Source organism: Neolamprologus multifasciatus, chromosome 4, assembly GCF_963576455.1.
Source record: "Neolamprologus multifasciatus chromosome 4, fNeoMul1.2, whole genome shotgun sequence".
Classification (NCBI taxonomy): domain Eukaryota; kingdom Metazoa; phylum Chordata; class Actinopteri; order Cichliformes; family Cichlidae; genus Neolamprologus; species Neolamprologus multifasciatus.
In genome coordinates this window covers 1280258-1294966 of record NC_140442.1, presented here as the reverse complement: position 1 = coordinate 1294966, position 14709 = coordinate 1280258, and the positions used below count along the sequence as shown (strand labels likewise).

General features: G+C 49.6%; 1 protein-coding gene across 2 annotated transcripts; it reads left to right on the top strand.

Annotated features, from left to right (window-relative positions):
• Positions 1 to 49: 49 nt before the first annotated feature.
• nlk1 (nemo-like kinase, type 1) lies at positions 50 to 12997 on the top strand. 2 transcript variants are annotated; one of them, XM_085156532.1, is made up of 12 exons: positions 50 to 397; positions 901 to 1308; positions 2625 to 2754; positions 2842 to 2897; positions 3205 to 3311; positions 3943 to 4028; positions 4748 to 4957; positions 5312 to 5413; positions 5880 to 5966; positions 7615 to 7813; positions 9799 to 9892; positions 10628 to 12997. In XM_085156532.1, exons 2-12 carry the CDS (start codon positions 1001 to 1003, stop codon positions 10674 to 10676), a joined length of 1428 nt encoding a protein of 475 aa, XP_085012658.1. In that variant the 5' UTR covers positions 50 to 397; positions 901 to 1000; the 3' UTR covers positions 10677 to 12997. The 2 variants fall into 2 exon arrangements, with proteins under 2 accessions (XP_085012658.1, XP_085012659.1); XM_085156533.1 differs by having other exon boundaries at positions 50 to 731.
• Positions 12998 to 14709: the final 1712 nt, after the last annotated feature.

Here is a 14709-nt window from a genome sequence, read left to right as displayed (position 1 = left end):
GGGTTTTCTTTTCCTTTAATTTGTCACCCAGTGTTTACAGCAGAGTGGGAAAAAAAAATCCTCCACCCTCCCCCATCCGGCTTCACCTGCTCCTCCTACAGGCTAGCCGGGCTAAGCTGTCGCTGTAGTCCGGAGCCGAAGCCCTGCTGGGTCGAAGCCCCGCTCGGAACCTGCCGCTGGATGAACCTCTACCCGGAAAAGAGGAGAAACCGCCTATATGGACGCTTCTTCTCCGCCTGTGACGGCGCCGCGGCCAGCTAGTGAGCAGCCCGCAGCTAGCTGCAGCTAGCGGCTCCGCTGGCTAACCATCCCGGCTAGCTCGAGGATTTAACTCGGCTTTTCTCGCCTTCTTTAAGCCCGTTTCCGTGTCATGCTATCGGCTGCTTAACCGAGTCAGGTTTGTAGGCTCATTTTTGGACCTCGCGGGGGAAAGCTCGCTTTCTTAGTCGATCTAGGTCAGCTCGTCCGGCCGGTGATGGTTATGTGGGTCATCGGGGGGGTTAACTGGTTAGCCAGAACAGCTGGTTAGCTGCGGACGCCTGGACGCGTTTTTATTTTATTGGTTTTAGAAGAAAAATAAGAGTGAGTGTGGATGATTGTGCTTGAGTTGGTTCTGTGGTCTCTGTGCAGCCGAGCTGGGTGATGGAGCAGCGGGTGGATTATTTTATATTTCTGTTTTTGGACGCTGACTCGTTAGTTAGCCGGGGGATGCTAGCTGCTCCACTAACCAGGTGAGAGCAGCCTGATACAAACAAAGGTGGCTCGGCTCGGCTGTGTCGGAGGTCCGTTCCGCCGCGGGCCTGGATTTAGCCCGGATTTAACTAGCACACTTCGGCCTGTGAACGTGTTTAAATGTGTTTTTAGCCACAGCGCGTTGACGTGTGTCTGCCTCCTTCACAGGCTGGGCATGCTTAGCGGGGAGCTGCGGGTCCTCCGAGCCTAGCAGCAGCAGGCAGCGGCAGATAACGCGACCGTGTCCGGGTGGTGCTCCGGGAGGAGGATGGCATTTCACGGCGCAGGCCGGCAGACCGTGTGCGGAGACCTATTTCCGGGCTCTGAGCTGGGCCACAAGTATTTCTGCGTGAGCTCCTCCTGCGGAGCCCCCTCCACGGGCCTCAGCGCCACACCGTGCCTCACCGGACCCACCGCCCCGGCAGGGACCCCTCGTCACCCCACAGCCCTCGGAGGAAGCACCGGCGGCGGCGCGGCGGTGCCTCAGCCCTACAGCAACCCAGCCAGCGAGGTGCCGAGCCCCGCAGAGATGGAGCCAGACCGGCCCATCGGTTATGGCGCATTTGGAGTTGTTTGGTAAGAAAACGCTGTGATCGTAATCACGCTTCAGTCCTGCTGTCAGAAAGCTGCCTCTGCTCCGACTTCCATCTTGTTTGTGCAGACTTGAAACTCAGCTCCATCTTTGTTTACATGCGCTCAAACTGTCACCACACAAGATGGCATCACCTCATCTCCATCTGGGGCCATCACCAGCCTCTGATCGTTTCTGGTTTAGCTGGTTTGAGTGGTTTTAGACCTTTGATGCTCTGCACAGCTGCAGCGTGAGGCCTTGCCTCCCAGCTGTAACCTGACCAACCGTGTGATTGGTTGTCAGTGGGCCGATAAGTCAACAGGTCGTGTAGAACATGTTAGAAAAATATGTGTTTGCTGTTATGTAAGCCGGGCTGGATTCACGACGGGAACGTTGGCAGGTAAACATCACGGCTGGTACAGGAGCTGGAGAGAGGAAAACTGTTTGTGAGAACTGCACATCGTTACTGTAAACCAAACCACGGCCGCCTGAGGCTCCACGCAAACTACAGCAGCATCATCTTCACTGCTGCTGGGGGGTCTGTGACAGGCTGCTAATTCAGAAATGTGCTGCTAAATGTGAGTGAAACACTCGCGTCACTGCCCTGCAGCGATGGCGTGGTGCAGAGGCTCAGTGAAACAAGATTTATTAAAAGGTTAAAGGTCAAAGGAGCTGATGCCGCTCCTCTTTGTCTTCCACTCTGTTCAGTTTACTCTAATAATCTCATTGGAGGTTTAAAGGCCTCATACAGGGATTCATTTTAATGTAACTGACCAATCAGAGCTCCCCTCACTGAGTGTTTTTTATAAATGTCTGTTTTCCACGTGAAGCCGTGTGCAGACGAGCAGCTTGTTTCCTTCGTCTTTAGATTAGCGCCGTCCACCAGAGACGCTGCAGCCCAAAGAGGGGCCAGCACCTTTACTGTGAAGCTTTAATTCTGCTTCCTGTTTACGTTTATGAGTCGTGTTGTTAAACAGTCGTAGTAAAAGTGTTTGGCCCTGATCTTCTGGCACCGTGGCGTGCACGTCCCTGTATGTGGTTTGGCATCAGCATATGAGGAACACACGGTTAATTTGCAGCTGCATCCATATGAACGTGGCCTCTGCTTCACAGTGAGGCTGATGCAGGTGTGTGACGTGAGCCTGAGGCCTGCTTTGTGTCGAGCGCTCGAGTCGCTCCGGCTGCGCTGAACCTGTGACTCACTGTAACTTTATTGACTTTGAGCAGCAGTCAGCTGTTTGTCTGCAGACTGAACGACCCTAAACTGTCGACGGACTGTCTTCTAGCTGTGACAGGAAGCGTGCGCCTCGTTTCCTCACAGGTCGGTGACCGATCCTCGGGACGGCCGGAAGGTGGCTTTGAAGAAGATGCCCAACGTCTTCCAGAACCTGGTCTCCTGCAAGAGGGTCTTCAGAGAGCTGCGGATGCTGTGCTTCTTCAAACACGACAATGTAACGACCTGCGGGCGCTTTTATTTTGAAGAGGCTCTTATTTGGATGTAGAGGCTGAGCTGATGGCGTTTTTCTCTCTCCGTGCAGGTTCTGTCGGCTCTGGACATTCTGCAGCCTCCGCAGATCGACTGCTTCGAGGAGATGTATCCTTCAGTCCTCCTGTCCCAGTTTTACTTCTCCCTCACGTCCTCCTTTAACTCGCTTAATTTAGCCGCCGGTGTCCGGTCTAAATCCAGCTGCTCGCAGACGTGAAGCACGAGGCTGCTGATGAATATTTAATGTGCATCATTCCTAAAAAATGTTACATCGGCACTTTTCCTGAGCGGCCCCGGCGCTCCCCCGCCTCGGAGGCCGGTGCCGGGCGATGCGTCGTGCTCGTGTAGGCGGAGGTCGGTCCGTGCGTGAGCGTGTGCGTTTTATTTTTTTTCCTTGACTGCTCACCGCCCGCAGCTACGTGATAACAGAGCTGATGCAGAGCGACCTCCACAAAGTGATCGTGTCTCCTCAGCCACTCACCACCGACCACATCAAGGTCTTCCTCTACCAGATCCTCCGAGGTGAGCCGGCTCTCTCGCGTCCCGCCGCCGCACGGCCGAGCGACATACTCGCGTTCAGTACGAGATTTAAACACACCGTCCATCTCTCTCCTGAAGAGGCAAAGCTGCCGATCATCATCCGCCTCCGAATGTCTCGCCTATATTTAAACAGTCGTTCAGTCTCGCTGCCTCGCTTTGTTTACTTTTCTGTGACGGTGTCATAAGCTGTGGCGAGCAGCGCGTCCTGCTGCAGGCGCCATCTTTCCCTTTAAATCTCAGATTAGTGATGAAATTTAAAACTTCACTGGAGGAAGTAAGTTTCCTGCTGTAGTTCTGGGAGTTAGTTGTTCTCGTCACCTCGCCGGGCGGGTCGGTGGCGTGTGATGTCTCGAGATGGAAGCAGAATAGCAGAAACGGAGGCGAGTGAAAGAAGTCGTCACAGTGATGCTGGTGGTTTAGACCAGCGCTCCCCGGGCCTGTGAAGATGTCGTTGGGCATAAAGCGGACCGCTGGTTTAAACGTCGTCGCTCACCAGGAGGACGACTTTAACTCTTTCCTCCATAAAGGCGACGACCTCGGCGCGTGTCGATACGTTTGTAAGCGTTCAGCAGGTAAAGGCTTAAAACTCTGACCTCCTCTGTTTCCTGTCCAGGTTTGAAGTACCTGCACTCGGCTGGGATCCTGCACAGAGACATCAAACCCGGAAACCTGCTGGTCAACAGCAACTGCCTGCTCAAGGTAACGCCGCACGCACCTATCAGAGGCCGCGAAGCCTGGTTACCGGGGTTACGAAGGCGGTTCGCTTGTTACCAAGTACATTGCCATGGTAACCTGTGCTGCTCTGCGCTACGGTCGATATGCAAAATCAACACCTGCAAAACCACCGCGGTCAGTGCTGGCGGCTAAACCGTTGGAACAGTTTTCTGATGATCCAGGGGGTGGAGCCTATTACAGCTGTTTAATCGGGGGGTGGGGTCACAGATCCCCAGTCTGTGGCAGGCGGCTCCCGCTCATAAAATCACCAGTTAAAGCTGAAACTGGAGAGACTGCAGTGGAAAAGGGGCGGGGTTTAGCGACTGAACGAGGGCGTCTGTTTGAGCTTTTTAAGGACAACAATGAGGCGCTTTATTTAAAACACGATCGTTGTTACAATAATTAACGCGTAGAACAGATACTTTTCCGACCTGTACCAGGTGATGTTTGTTAGGCGCAATGAGACGCCACAGCTCACAGCGGCGTTTGTAGCTCTACGCCAAGCAGGAGGAGCCGATGAGTCTGAGGAAACGACTCGTTAGGAAGTCACTCAGATTTTAGTGGCGTTGAAACGTCTTTGCTGCGTTTGGGCCTGACGCCGCGTGGGAGGGACAAAAGTCGCCGCCTTTCCAAAACACGAGGAGACCAATCAGCTGCTTGCTCGAGTGACTCGGAGCTGTTGACGTTTTTTCCGTTTCGCTCAGATTTGTGACTTCGGCCTGGCGCGCGTGGAGGAGCCCGACCCGTCACGTCACATGACACAGGAGGTGGTGACGCAGTACTACAGGGCGCCGGAGGTGCTGATGGGCTGCCGCCACTACAGCTCGGCCATCGACGTGTGGTCGGTGGGCTGCATCTTCGCCGAGCTGCTGGGGCGACGCATCCTCTTCCAGGCTCAGAGTCCCATTCAGCAGGTGAGACGCCGGGCGCCACGGCAACCGGCAACACATTCATTTAAAACCACAAAAAGCTGCAGATGACAGGTTCAGAGTGCAGTCAGGTGACAGGGTTAGCTCCTCCTCCTGTTAGTTCAGAGGTGTGGCTAAGATGATGTTCAGGTATGTATGCGTAACTTTGACCTTTGAACTTTTGATGTACATCCACCTCTCAGCTTTAACTTCAGTTTATATGAACATGTTAAAAAGTTTCACCTGTGGACTCGGCTCAGAATCCGTGTTTGAGTCGTGCCGCGGAAAGTCGGATTAAAGATGGCGGCACGGCTGCTCTGATGATCCAAATCCAAACCTTTGTTTGTCTCTGTGTCGCAGCTGGACCTGATCACCGACCTGCTGGGAACGCCGCCTCTGTCGGCCCTGGCAGCGGCCTGCGAGGGCGCCCGGGCCCACATCCTGAGGGGGCCGCACAAACCGGTACGTGACTGCGTGGTGTGCTCGTGAGCTGAGCAGCAGCACGCCGCTCTCTGCCGCGCTGCTTTCTTTTATTACCCACGTGTGTTCACAGCCGCCGCCCACTCGGTCACCCCGCAGCTCCCGCTAACGCGTGGTGGTTGTGTAACGCTTACAGACACGCTACACATCCAAAATGTCTGCCAGGTGATGAGGTGGGTTTACTGGGAAATGCGGGAGAGTGAGGTTAAACCAGTGAGCAGCTGATGGAAGATCAGACGTGACCTGAAGTTCTGCACAGACTCACATTCACACAAACAGAAGTTTGAAACGTTGGTACCACAGACGATCACGAACACTTAAACCAGGAAGTCTGAAAGTTTCTTTTTTAAACTTGAGTTTTAAAACTTTGACTCTGCTGCGTTCGTTCTGTGTTGATCGTCTCAGCGTCTCCGTCTGACTTGTTGTTCGTGCTGTTTCTGCTCCTCAGCCGTCGCTGTCGGTGCTCTACATGCTGTCTGACGGAGCGACCCACGAGGCCGTGCACCTCCTCTGCCGGATGCTGGTCTTCGATCCGGTGAGTTGATGCTGCGCTGACGTCCGGCTCCTCCGGCGCTCTGTCGTCCTCTGACCTGCTCGTTCTGTTTAATGTTGTCGTGACCCGAACGTGGACGCCTCGGCCTGAATTAACGCTGCAGCTGTTTTACTCTAACGAACAGCTTTAAGTCGCATCGCCTGTAACGGGGAGGTCAGCTCGGTGCCCTCGCCGCTTCTTTCAGGGTGTAAGTTTGGTGAGCGGCACACGCCATTGGCTACAAGTCTCTAGATGTTAGAAGAAGGAAGAGGAGTCGGCGACCCTGGCAGGAAGCTCGGAAGAGAGCGAGCATGATGGCGGTAAATATCTGGGTTTTTAGTCGTTGGCGAGTGATTTGGCGAGCGGGTCTTGTGGACTTGTAAGTAACACCAGCTCGTCACAGTTTGGCCTTCCTGTTACCAGATATCATATTTACTGCTGAGGAAATTAAACCGATTTTTTTAAAAGAAGAAGAAGAAGAAAAGCTGTTTTGTGGATGCAGGACAAACCCGGACAGTGTTCACTGCAACAGCTGAGGCGACTCGGTGACGTCAGCACAGAAAACTGTTTGAACTGTCGTTAAATCAGGAAAAGGAGGTTTCTGTCCCACTGATAAGCATCATTGTGATGTAACTCACGACTGCAGCCCAGATGTTTCCACAGCTGTGCTTTTGTCACAGCTGTTGTCTCAACACCGTGGATTTAAAAACCAAACAGATGCTTGAAGTGCAGATTTTCATCTTTCATTGGAGGAACTGGACTGATGTTTGTTTTGTTAGCGTTTCGTCTCAGAGGATTTAACGCAGCTCGTCTGACATTTTAAATCTTCTGCTCACACCGAGACCTTAACTCCCAGGTTGCGCCTTGTGTCTGTGGATATTTGTGCTGTATGAAAAGCAGCACGGCCTTCCCATGAAGGTGGTGACACGATCGAGCACAACTGTTGATCCACTGCCAAACTCAGGTGTCACTCTGGTTTTAGTCCAGCAGGACAGATGTTCAGGTGACACACCTGAATGTGTGTCACTAGTAGTTTCCTTGAGGGTGTTGCACAGGGCTCAGTACTTGGTCCTGTCATGTTGTACTCCTCTACACTCATCAGCGCCCTCTGTTGACAAAGCATCAAATTAAAATGGTTTGTTTTTGACAATTCAAACTCTTTAATAAACTGTGAGACTAAATGCACTCACATGCTTTTACCACCCAGCAGACGTCTTCCTAACTAATGTGTATATCTGTGTGTTACATGGAGCAGTAAGGGGTCAATGTTGTTATTGTGGTTATGCAGTTATATTTAAATGTGTTGCTGAACTTTAAACATCACAAATGAGAGAATTCAAACCTGAGACGAGGCGCCGGAGCCCCGACGAGGAAGACGAGCAGGAAGCGGCGACACAGCGCTGTCGCATTCAGACTTCGCCCTGAAGCTAAAAGCATGGGAGCCCCATGCTCCGCCCTCTCTGGCTTTATATGCATGCAGGTGAGCCTCTGCAGCCAATCAGCACTCAGAGTGAACCTGTGAAGGACCAATCAGAGAGAAGTTTCAGCTCAGTGAGGTTTGCTGCTGCTTGGTCATGTGACTGCAGGTGAAGGTCTCACCTGAATCCGTCAGCTGGAGAATTATTCACTGTTCCTCTGCTCTTCTCTTCAGGCGAAGAGGATTTCGGGCAGCGACGCCCTCTCCCACCCTTACCTGGACGAAGGGCGTCTGCGTTACCACACCTGCATGTGTCAGTGCTGCTACTCCGTCCCCAGCGGGCGAGTTTACACCCGGGACTTTGAGCCGGTCGCTGAACGTCCGTTCAGCCACAGCTACGAGAACAGCCTGCTGTCAGTGTGGCAGGGAAAAGGTACGCCGGCGGCACCGTGATGCTTTCCTTTGGCGGCAGTCTGAGCGCGACTCGCTCTGGGTCACGTATAGAGCAGGGCGACATGGGCAAAAATATTTATCACGAGATATATTTGAAAATTTGCGATAACGATATAACTGATGATATAATTGATGCGAGAAAAAATACAACTCCACAACTTTACTAGTGCAAAAAACATCCATTTATTTCACTGAAACAAGCAGCTGTTTTTTATGTGCATTAAAGTTATATAAACATTTAATAGTGCAAATGCAAATTCTTTGCTGAAAGTTTAACCAAAAGGCATTTCCAGTTGAAATGTGCTGACATATCCTGAGCATAACCATGTATAATATCCACTGAAGTTAAAAAGAGTTTGCTACATTAAACTGCAGTGTGCCAAATAAAAAAGTCAAATACGTATTTTTCGGACCATAAGGTGCACGAGATTATAAGACACACAAAACAAAGCAGTCAGATAAATCAAACTTTACTCATTCTTCTTGCTTCCTCCATTTCTGTACCATTGATTCATTAATGCTGTATTCTATCACAGCTGCTCTGTTCCCATGTTGTTGCAGTATATTAATGACTAACCTCGTATTGTGGATGGATTATCTCAGTTGTTCTCCTGACTGAAGTTTGGTCCGTTTACAGCATCCTGCCATGCGATTGCGTTTGTCTCTAACCATCAGGAACCCTCACGTTAACTTTTATCAGTGGAAAAAAGTTAGCGTTCATCCTCCAGCTTCACTGTGTTTATGCTAACATAGCTGTGTCGCTAGCGATCACGTAGCACATCATTATATACCAGCTAGCCCAACTTCAGTAACCTTACAAACGTCACTGCTGTTTAGTTTTCTGTCTTCATTTATGTTGGAAGTGACAGAGCTGTACGTTTGAATTTTTTCAGAAATCTCTCAGTCAGAACATGCTATATCGTGTTTAGCTAACTAGCGAGCTAACTTCCGCTAGCTTCCTGCTAACGTCTAACTCCATTAAGTGTAATAAATTCTGTTTTCATGGATGCCTGGATGTTAAACTTCATTGTTACACCTGGTAAAGCAGCAACGCTGATCATTTTATTACAGATGAAAGAATTTAGACAGTTTTTAACTCTCAGTGATGCTGCAGTGTTCGTTTGACTTTGGGACCTGAAGAGACGGAGTTTAGGACCCAGATCACTCCCAGATTTACGAGCACCGCAGTCTGACAGATACGGCAATAACGACGACCCGCTTGCATGTTCTACAAAAAAAGTGCTTTGTTGTGTCTCTGACGGACAAACACAAACCAGTTCCACATCACTGAAGTTGCAGCATTTTTACAAACCAGTTCAGGTTCATCTGTTTCACTCAACGATCCGCTTTCTCCCTTCTCATTCTCTGTTGCTGCCATGCTTTTTCGGCCATGTGCGTATGAAAACAAAGGCACTGCGCATGCGCGTTTTACCCATACGCTATCGCGATATTTCATTTTCTTATCGTTGCCCAACATTGTAGCGGTATTACCGTGAACGGTATGATATGGCCGAGCCGTAGAACGTAATGTTTGTCACAGGTCTTTACTTTAATTTTCCCAGCAGCAGGTGATTGATGTCAAACAAGTCTTTGACAAACATCCTCTTTACCTTTCATAATAAAAGCCCTACAAACAAACAGTAACTCTGTGAGAGAGCAGTAGCCTTCACTGTGAAAGTGTGGAGGTCTAAACCTGGTGAAATCATCATCGAGATGATTTGAAACTCTTGAAATTATTTGTTTTTCTATAATACCATATTTAATTTATATATTTTATTATTCTTTGTGGTGTGTGTGTGTGTGGTACACTGTGTTTTTTGTTTTGTTTTGTTTTTTAAATATATAACGATTTTTGCAGTTTGTCCTCCATAACTGGAACCGTAGCATGAAAACGAAGAGCAGCTGTAAGCTTCCTTTGTGATGTTTGTGACTGATGGCGACTGATGATCCCGTTTCTGTCCTCAGAGTTGATCCATCGCTTCATCACGGAGCACCAGCAGGGCAAACGGGTGCCGCTGTGCATCAATCCTCAGAGTGCTGCCTTCAAGACCTTCATCAGGTGAGGAGGATGAGGAGGGCAGGACTTCAGGGTGGGTTGAGGAAAACAAGGCGACGTTAAAATCAATGCGTTTGTGCTGAAACTGATAACATAGATTCAAAACTACAAGATAAGCCTGATCCGGCTCTGTTTGTGGTCTCTTCCTGTTTAGGAGTTCTTTATTCCTACTGTCACCGAGTGCAGCTCATACAGGCGTTTTCTTCATTCAACTTTTAAGTCTTAAACACTTTTTCAGTTCTAGGGTCAAATGGTGGAGAGTCCCAGATCCCATTGTCCCTCATGGGGGGGGGCACTCCCACAGGGTTTTAACCTGCCACCCTCCACCATTTGACCTTAGAACTGAAGAAGCTTCTCGGATGAAGGTGAAACGTCTTCAAGCAACTTAAAGAAGTCCAGACGCTTTTCTCTCCAAGCTCCTTTGACTTCTCCCTTAATCCCTGTTTATACACCTCTGCATGTAATTATTAATCTCTCCTCCACACATGAGCCTGATTCTACTGGAGCTTTCTTCCTGTTAAAAGGGAGTTTTTTTGTTCCCACTGTTGCCAAGTGTTCGTAGGGGGCCGTCTGATTGTTGGGGTTACAATATAAACCGCCTTGAGGAGGCTGCTGTTGTGGTTTGGTGCTGTTTACATTAAATTGAATAAGGTGACCTCAGTGTTGTCTCTAACAGAAAAATGAGCGTCTGTCTCTTTAAGGAGGACTGTGACGTCGCCCTGCCCTTTGTTTCCACAGGTCCACTGCGTGGCACTCCTCTAAGGTGTCCAGGAAGGAGGAGAGATGAACGCCGCTCCTCTGCATCTCGAGGAGCGACGGCAGTTAGAGACGGGATTTCATTGGCTGTGGCATCTGAAAGCACTGAAGAGTTTGGGTCATCTTTTCTTCTTCTTCTTCTTTTTTTCCCCTTCACCTGGAGGAGAACGTCACACCCGCCCACATCAGGACCTCGTGAAAAACCTCAAATATTTCCTCCCCTGTGATTCGACCCAAACTTCTGACGCTCGGCGTTTTTCGGTGCTGAACTTAAAAAAGAAAACAAACAAAAAAAAACAAATTATGAAAAAAAAAGGAAAAAAAAGCTGCTGACGTGAGACACAGGAAGTGAACTGGATTTGGATTTTCATGTGTTCGTAGAGACTTTAAAGATTTTAACTGTTTGGTAGATTCGATGCTTAGTTGATGTTTGAAGTCATTCCAGCCTGTGCAATACGGATCCATTCGAAAAGGCGATAAACACGGTGGGGGGCGGGGCTGCCTACGATGTAATGGGTTGGTCGGTATGACGTCATCGCCCGCCAAACATCGCCAAGGTCTTTGTTTCCTTTCTTTATAAATACCACATCACTCACTGTGTTTTCACCTCGCGGCGTCTTCTTGGCGTCCGCATGGTGATGATAATGCAATTTCACAGATGTAGCAGGTTTTAACCAACAGGTGTTTCTGCACACGGTTACCTTTGCCCCCCCACCTCTCCCCAGCGAGCTGTTTGGTTCGTGTGTTCGAGCACCCTTCACCCTCGTCCAGCAGGAGTTTAATCAGGAATTCATCGTCCTCAGCTTCATTTCTCCAGGCTGTGTGGTGGCAGACTCTTATTTTGAAAAGGACGACAGGAAATTGTGACTGCTTTTAGTCGTCTGATGCGGTGTTCTGATCAGAAAGAGATCTGCAGATATTTGGCAGCTTCTCCCCTAATGCGGACTTTTCCCTCCCGTCTCAGCGTGTGTTCTGACACTTCCCCGCTCGCCTCCTCCGCCCTCGCTAACAGGAAGAGGAAGTGACGGCGGTGACGTTTTCTTTTAATTTATTGAGTGTTTGACAGGGGTGTGTCTCCACCGTGGCAGGTTACCTCAATCCCTGGAAAAATAAAAGCCTCTATAAAAGAATAAACTGGAGGGGAAATGAAACCACTTTTCCCATCATTCCTCCAGATTCAGTGACTTTTACCTCGTGCTCGCTCTGAGTCGGTGTGGACGGGACGCTGTGGGTGAAATGCTGCTGGGGTTTTTTTGTTTTGTTTTTTTGTTTCCCCGTGTCAGGCGGAGGCTCAGGTGTCCTCGTAGATGAACTGTGTGAAACCACAAAAGGAGGCGGCGGTGTTACCCCGGTGTGCTAACGGGACGGCAGCGGTGCGTTTCCTCCACCACCCAGGAGCCTAAAGGTCCCAAGAACCCAGGAACCGTCCTTCAGCCTGTAATCGGGTTCCCACGTCTAAATCTGAGAACTCGGTTCCTTTACTGAACTCTGGAAGCTCAGATTAGTTTGATCTGAAGTGTTTGTCAGGATGAAAACGAGTCTTTCCAGCTTCCCTCTTTAGTTTTTTCTTTCTAACACTTGTTTTCAGCCGCAGGAAGTGCTGCGCTAAATGGCACTTGTGCATGTTGTAAAACGCGCTGCAGAAGTGCCTTAAACCTGCATTCTTCCTAATGGCCAGCAGGGGGCGACTCCTAGCTGCAGGAAGCGTTAGTTGTAGAGAAGCGCGTCGCTCTGCGAACATTTTCCTGTTTGTGGTCTCAGCTTCTCGTCTGAATAAAACATGAAGGTTCGTCGTTTATGGTCGTCACGGTGATCTGAGGCTCAGCGGGATGTGCTGTTTTCAGTCGGATCGTTCCCGCCTAAAAGCACGAGTGAAAAACGGGACTTCACTAACCAAACGGCGTCTGCAGCAGCAACATCCATCTTTTAAATGCAGTCTGTGTGCTCGTCGTCTCCTTGTGGCCAAAATGAGAATTACAAAAACATCAGATGGAGGATTCGGAGCTGGGATGTTCAGGAAGTGGCTGAAGGGAGTTTCTGGGCTTTGTTTGGACTCCTGTGGAGGAAACGCAGATAAATGACCCGAGTTCCTCAAAAGGCTCTCGGTCCTGCGGTGGGAACAAGACCGAAAATATTCACGAGGATTTTCAGAGTAAAAGCTCCTGATTTATCTTGTACCACTCCATCCTGTGTCGGCCGCAGACAGGAAGCGGAGTCGTATGTTTGTAGCTTCAAAACCATTAAAAACGTTGAAGCGTCGACGATCAGCTGATGCTCACGGCTCTCCTGAAGTGTGATTGGTCGCAAGCCTGCAGGCCTTCAGTCTGAGGGGCCCGCTGGTGGTTTTGGTAACGCGCTAATAAAGCAGACGCCGCTTTAGCTGCTGTTTCACACGCCTGTTTAAAGCTGAAGCACACGGCTCAGATTTCACTGTGTGTGAAAGCAGCAGATTAATAATCCTGATGTTCTCAGTAGTTTAATAATTTCAGTTTCTCGTTTTGTTGTAAAGAAAAAGGAAAAATCCCATCAGGAAGCAGCCGGCTGACGTCTGAGGACGTGTAATCCATCAGCCTGCTTCTGATTGGAGATTGGCAGCCCCTCCCCCACCCATTTAGTGCCGTGTGACTGCAAAGAAGCTTTTTAGGATCTGAGGGTCGACGAAGCAGCCGAAGTTTGTTTTTGGTCGTTTCACGAACTTCGCGACGCGAAGACTCGGCGGGAACCCACAGCTCGCGGTGCCTCGCTTCCTGGGTTCGGTGGGATCGGGCGTCCTCGCCGCTCCTGGTTTCTTTAAACTTTCTTGGAACCCCTGAAACCTCAGCTTGCGTCGCCGTGGAAACGCGGAGGGCGACTTGTATATCTGCATGTGTATATTTATTACCCCGCGGAGAGCGTTTGGGTCTGAATGCTGTGCAATGGTTGAGTTTGTCGAAGATGACGAAAACCTTTTGTGGTCGTTTTATTTAATTCATCTTTAGGAAGTGATTTTATTAGCAGGCTTTTATTTTGTTTTTGTTTGTTGTGATCGAATTAGATTTTCTGGGGTTTTTCTTTTTTTACGCGAGTCCGGAGACGAGAACGTTTACGTAACTGTCCCCTTAAAACAACAACAACAACCCACCTGCACGTGTGCAGCTCTGACTTCAGTCACATGACCGAAACGCTGCTGCTGGTTGGTTTGTCCTGCAGAGGAATTCTGTGTGAAGACCTTTGACCTTTGACCTTAACCTCAAAGGCGTTTCCTTCCACCTCACGCCCAACTTCTCTTCCTCAGCGCAGGCTCGGCTGTGTGAGGACATCGTTCATCATGAAGATTCTTTTTCAGCCTCCTTATAAATTACGAGCACGAACAGATTAGTGGCGCCGACGCGTCGTCAGGAGGTCGTGTGATTGGTTCGTTTCTTTGAATGTTAGCGTTGTGTCACTGCAGCGCGCCGCAGACGTCTGCAGGTTGTTACAGTGAACTCAATAATAAACGGCCGTTTAGGAAACTTAAAGAAACTCAAGGAAACAATTTTGTGTTCTTAAAAAAACGACGTTTATTTTTGGCGGCGTGATCGTGTCACTCGTCCAGAGACTCACACTTTGGTTTGTGTTGACCAATCAGGTCCGAGCAGCCTCGGGTTGCTTGCAGGTAAACAAACACGACCATCATGTGACATAAATATCAAACAGCACGTTTGGGTCACAAATCATATTTGTGTTAAAGGGCGATGACGGTCGTCTCCATCATGAACGTTTCTCCAGCCTGCAGATGTTCAGCAGATGTTCGCAGCGACTAAAAGAGAGACGCGTGGTCACTCGGGCGTTTTCCCTCCGGACTCGTCTCTTTCCTCGTTTCTGTCGTCGTGGTCGTAGCGGTCCTCCAGCTTAGGCGACCCGTGTTTGGTCTTTCCCTCCCTGCACTGTTCTCAGATCAGCCGCCGGGTGGACGGAGCGCGGCGGCGGCTGATCTGCTGTAGAGATTAGACTCGTTTTTCTTCTATGAAAAGAAACTTGATGTGTTGATTATTCTAAATATGATGTTTTAAAAAAGATGTTTTTGTCTTTGTTTTAGCAAAGTT

Coding starts and splice junctions, on each gene's coding strand:
- nlk1 (XM_085156532.1), top strand. CDS start 1,001: ATGGCATTTCACGGCGCAGGCCGGCAGACCGTGTGCGGAGACCTATTT. Junction 3,312..3,942: donor CCTCTACCAGATCCTCCGAG/GTGAGCCGGCTC, acceptor TTTCCTGTCCAG/GTTTGAAGTACCTGCACTCG. Junction 9,893..10,627: donor GCCTTCAAGACCTTCATCAG/GTGAGGAGGATG, acceptor TTGTTTCCACAG/GTCCACTGCGTGGCACTCCT.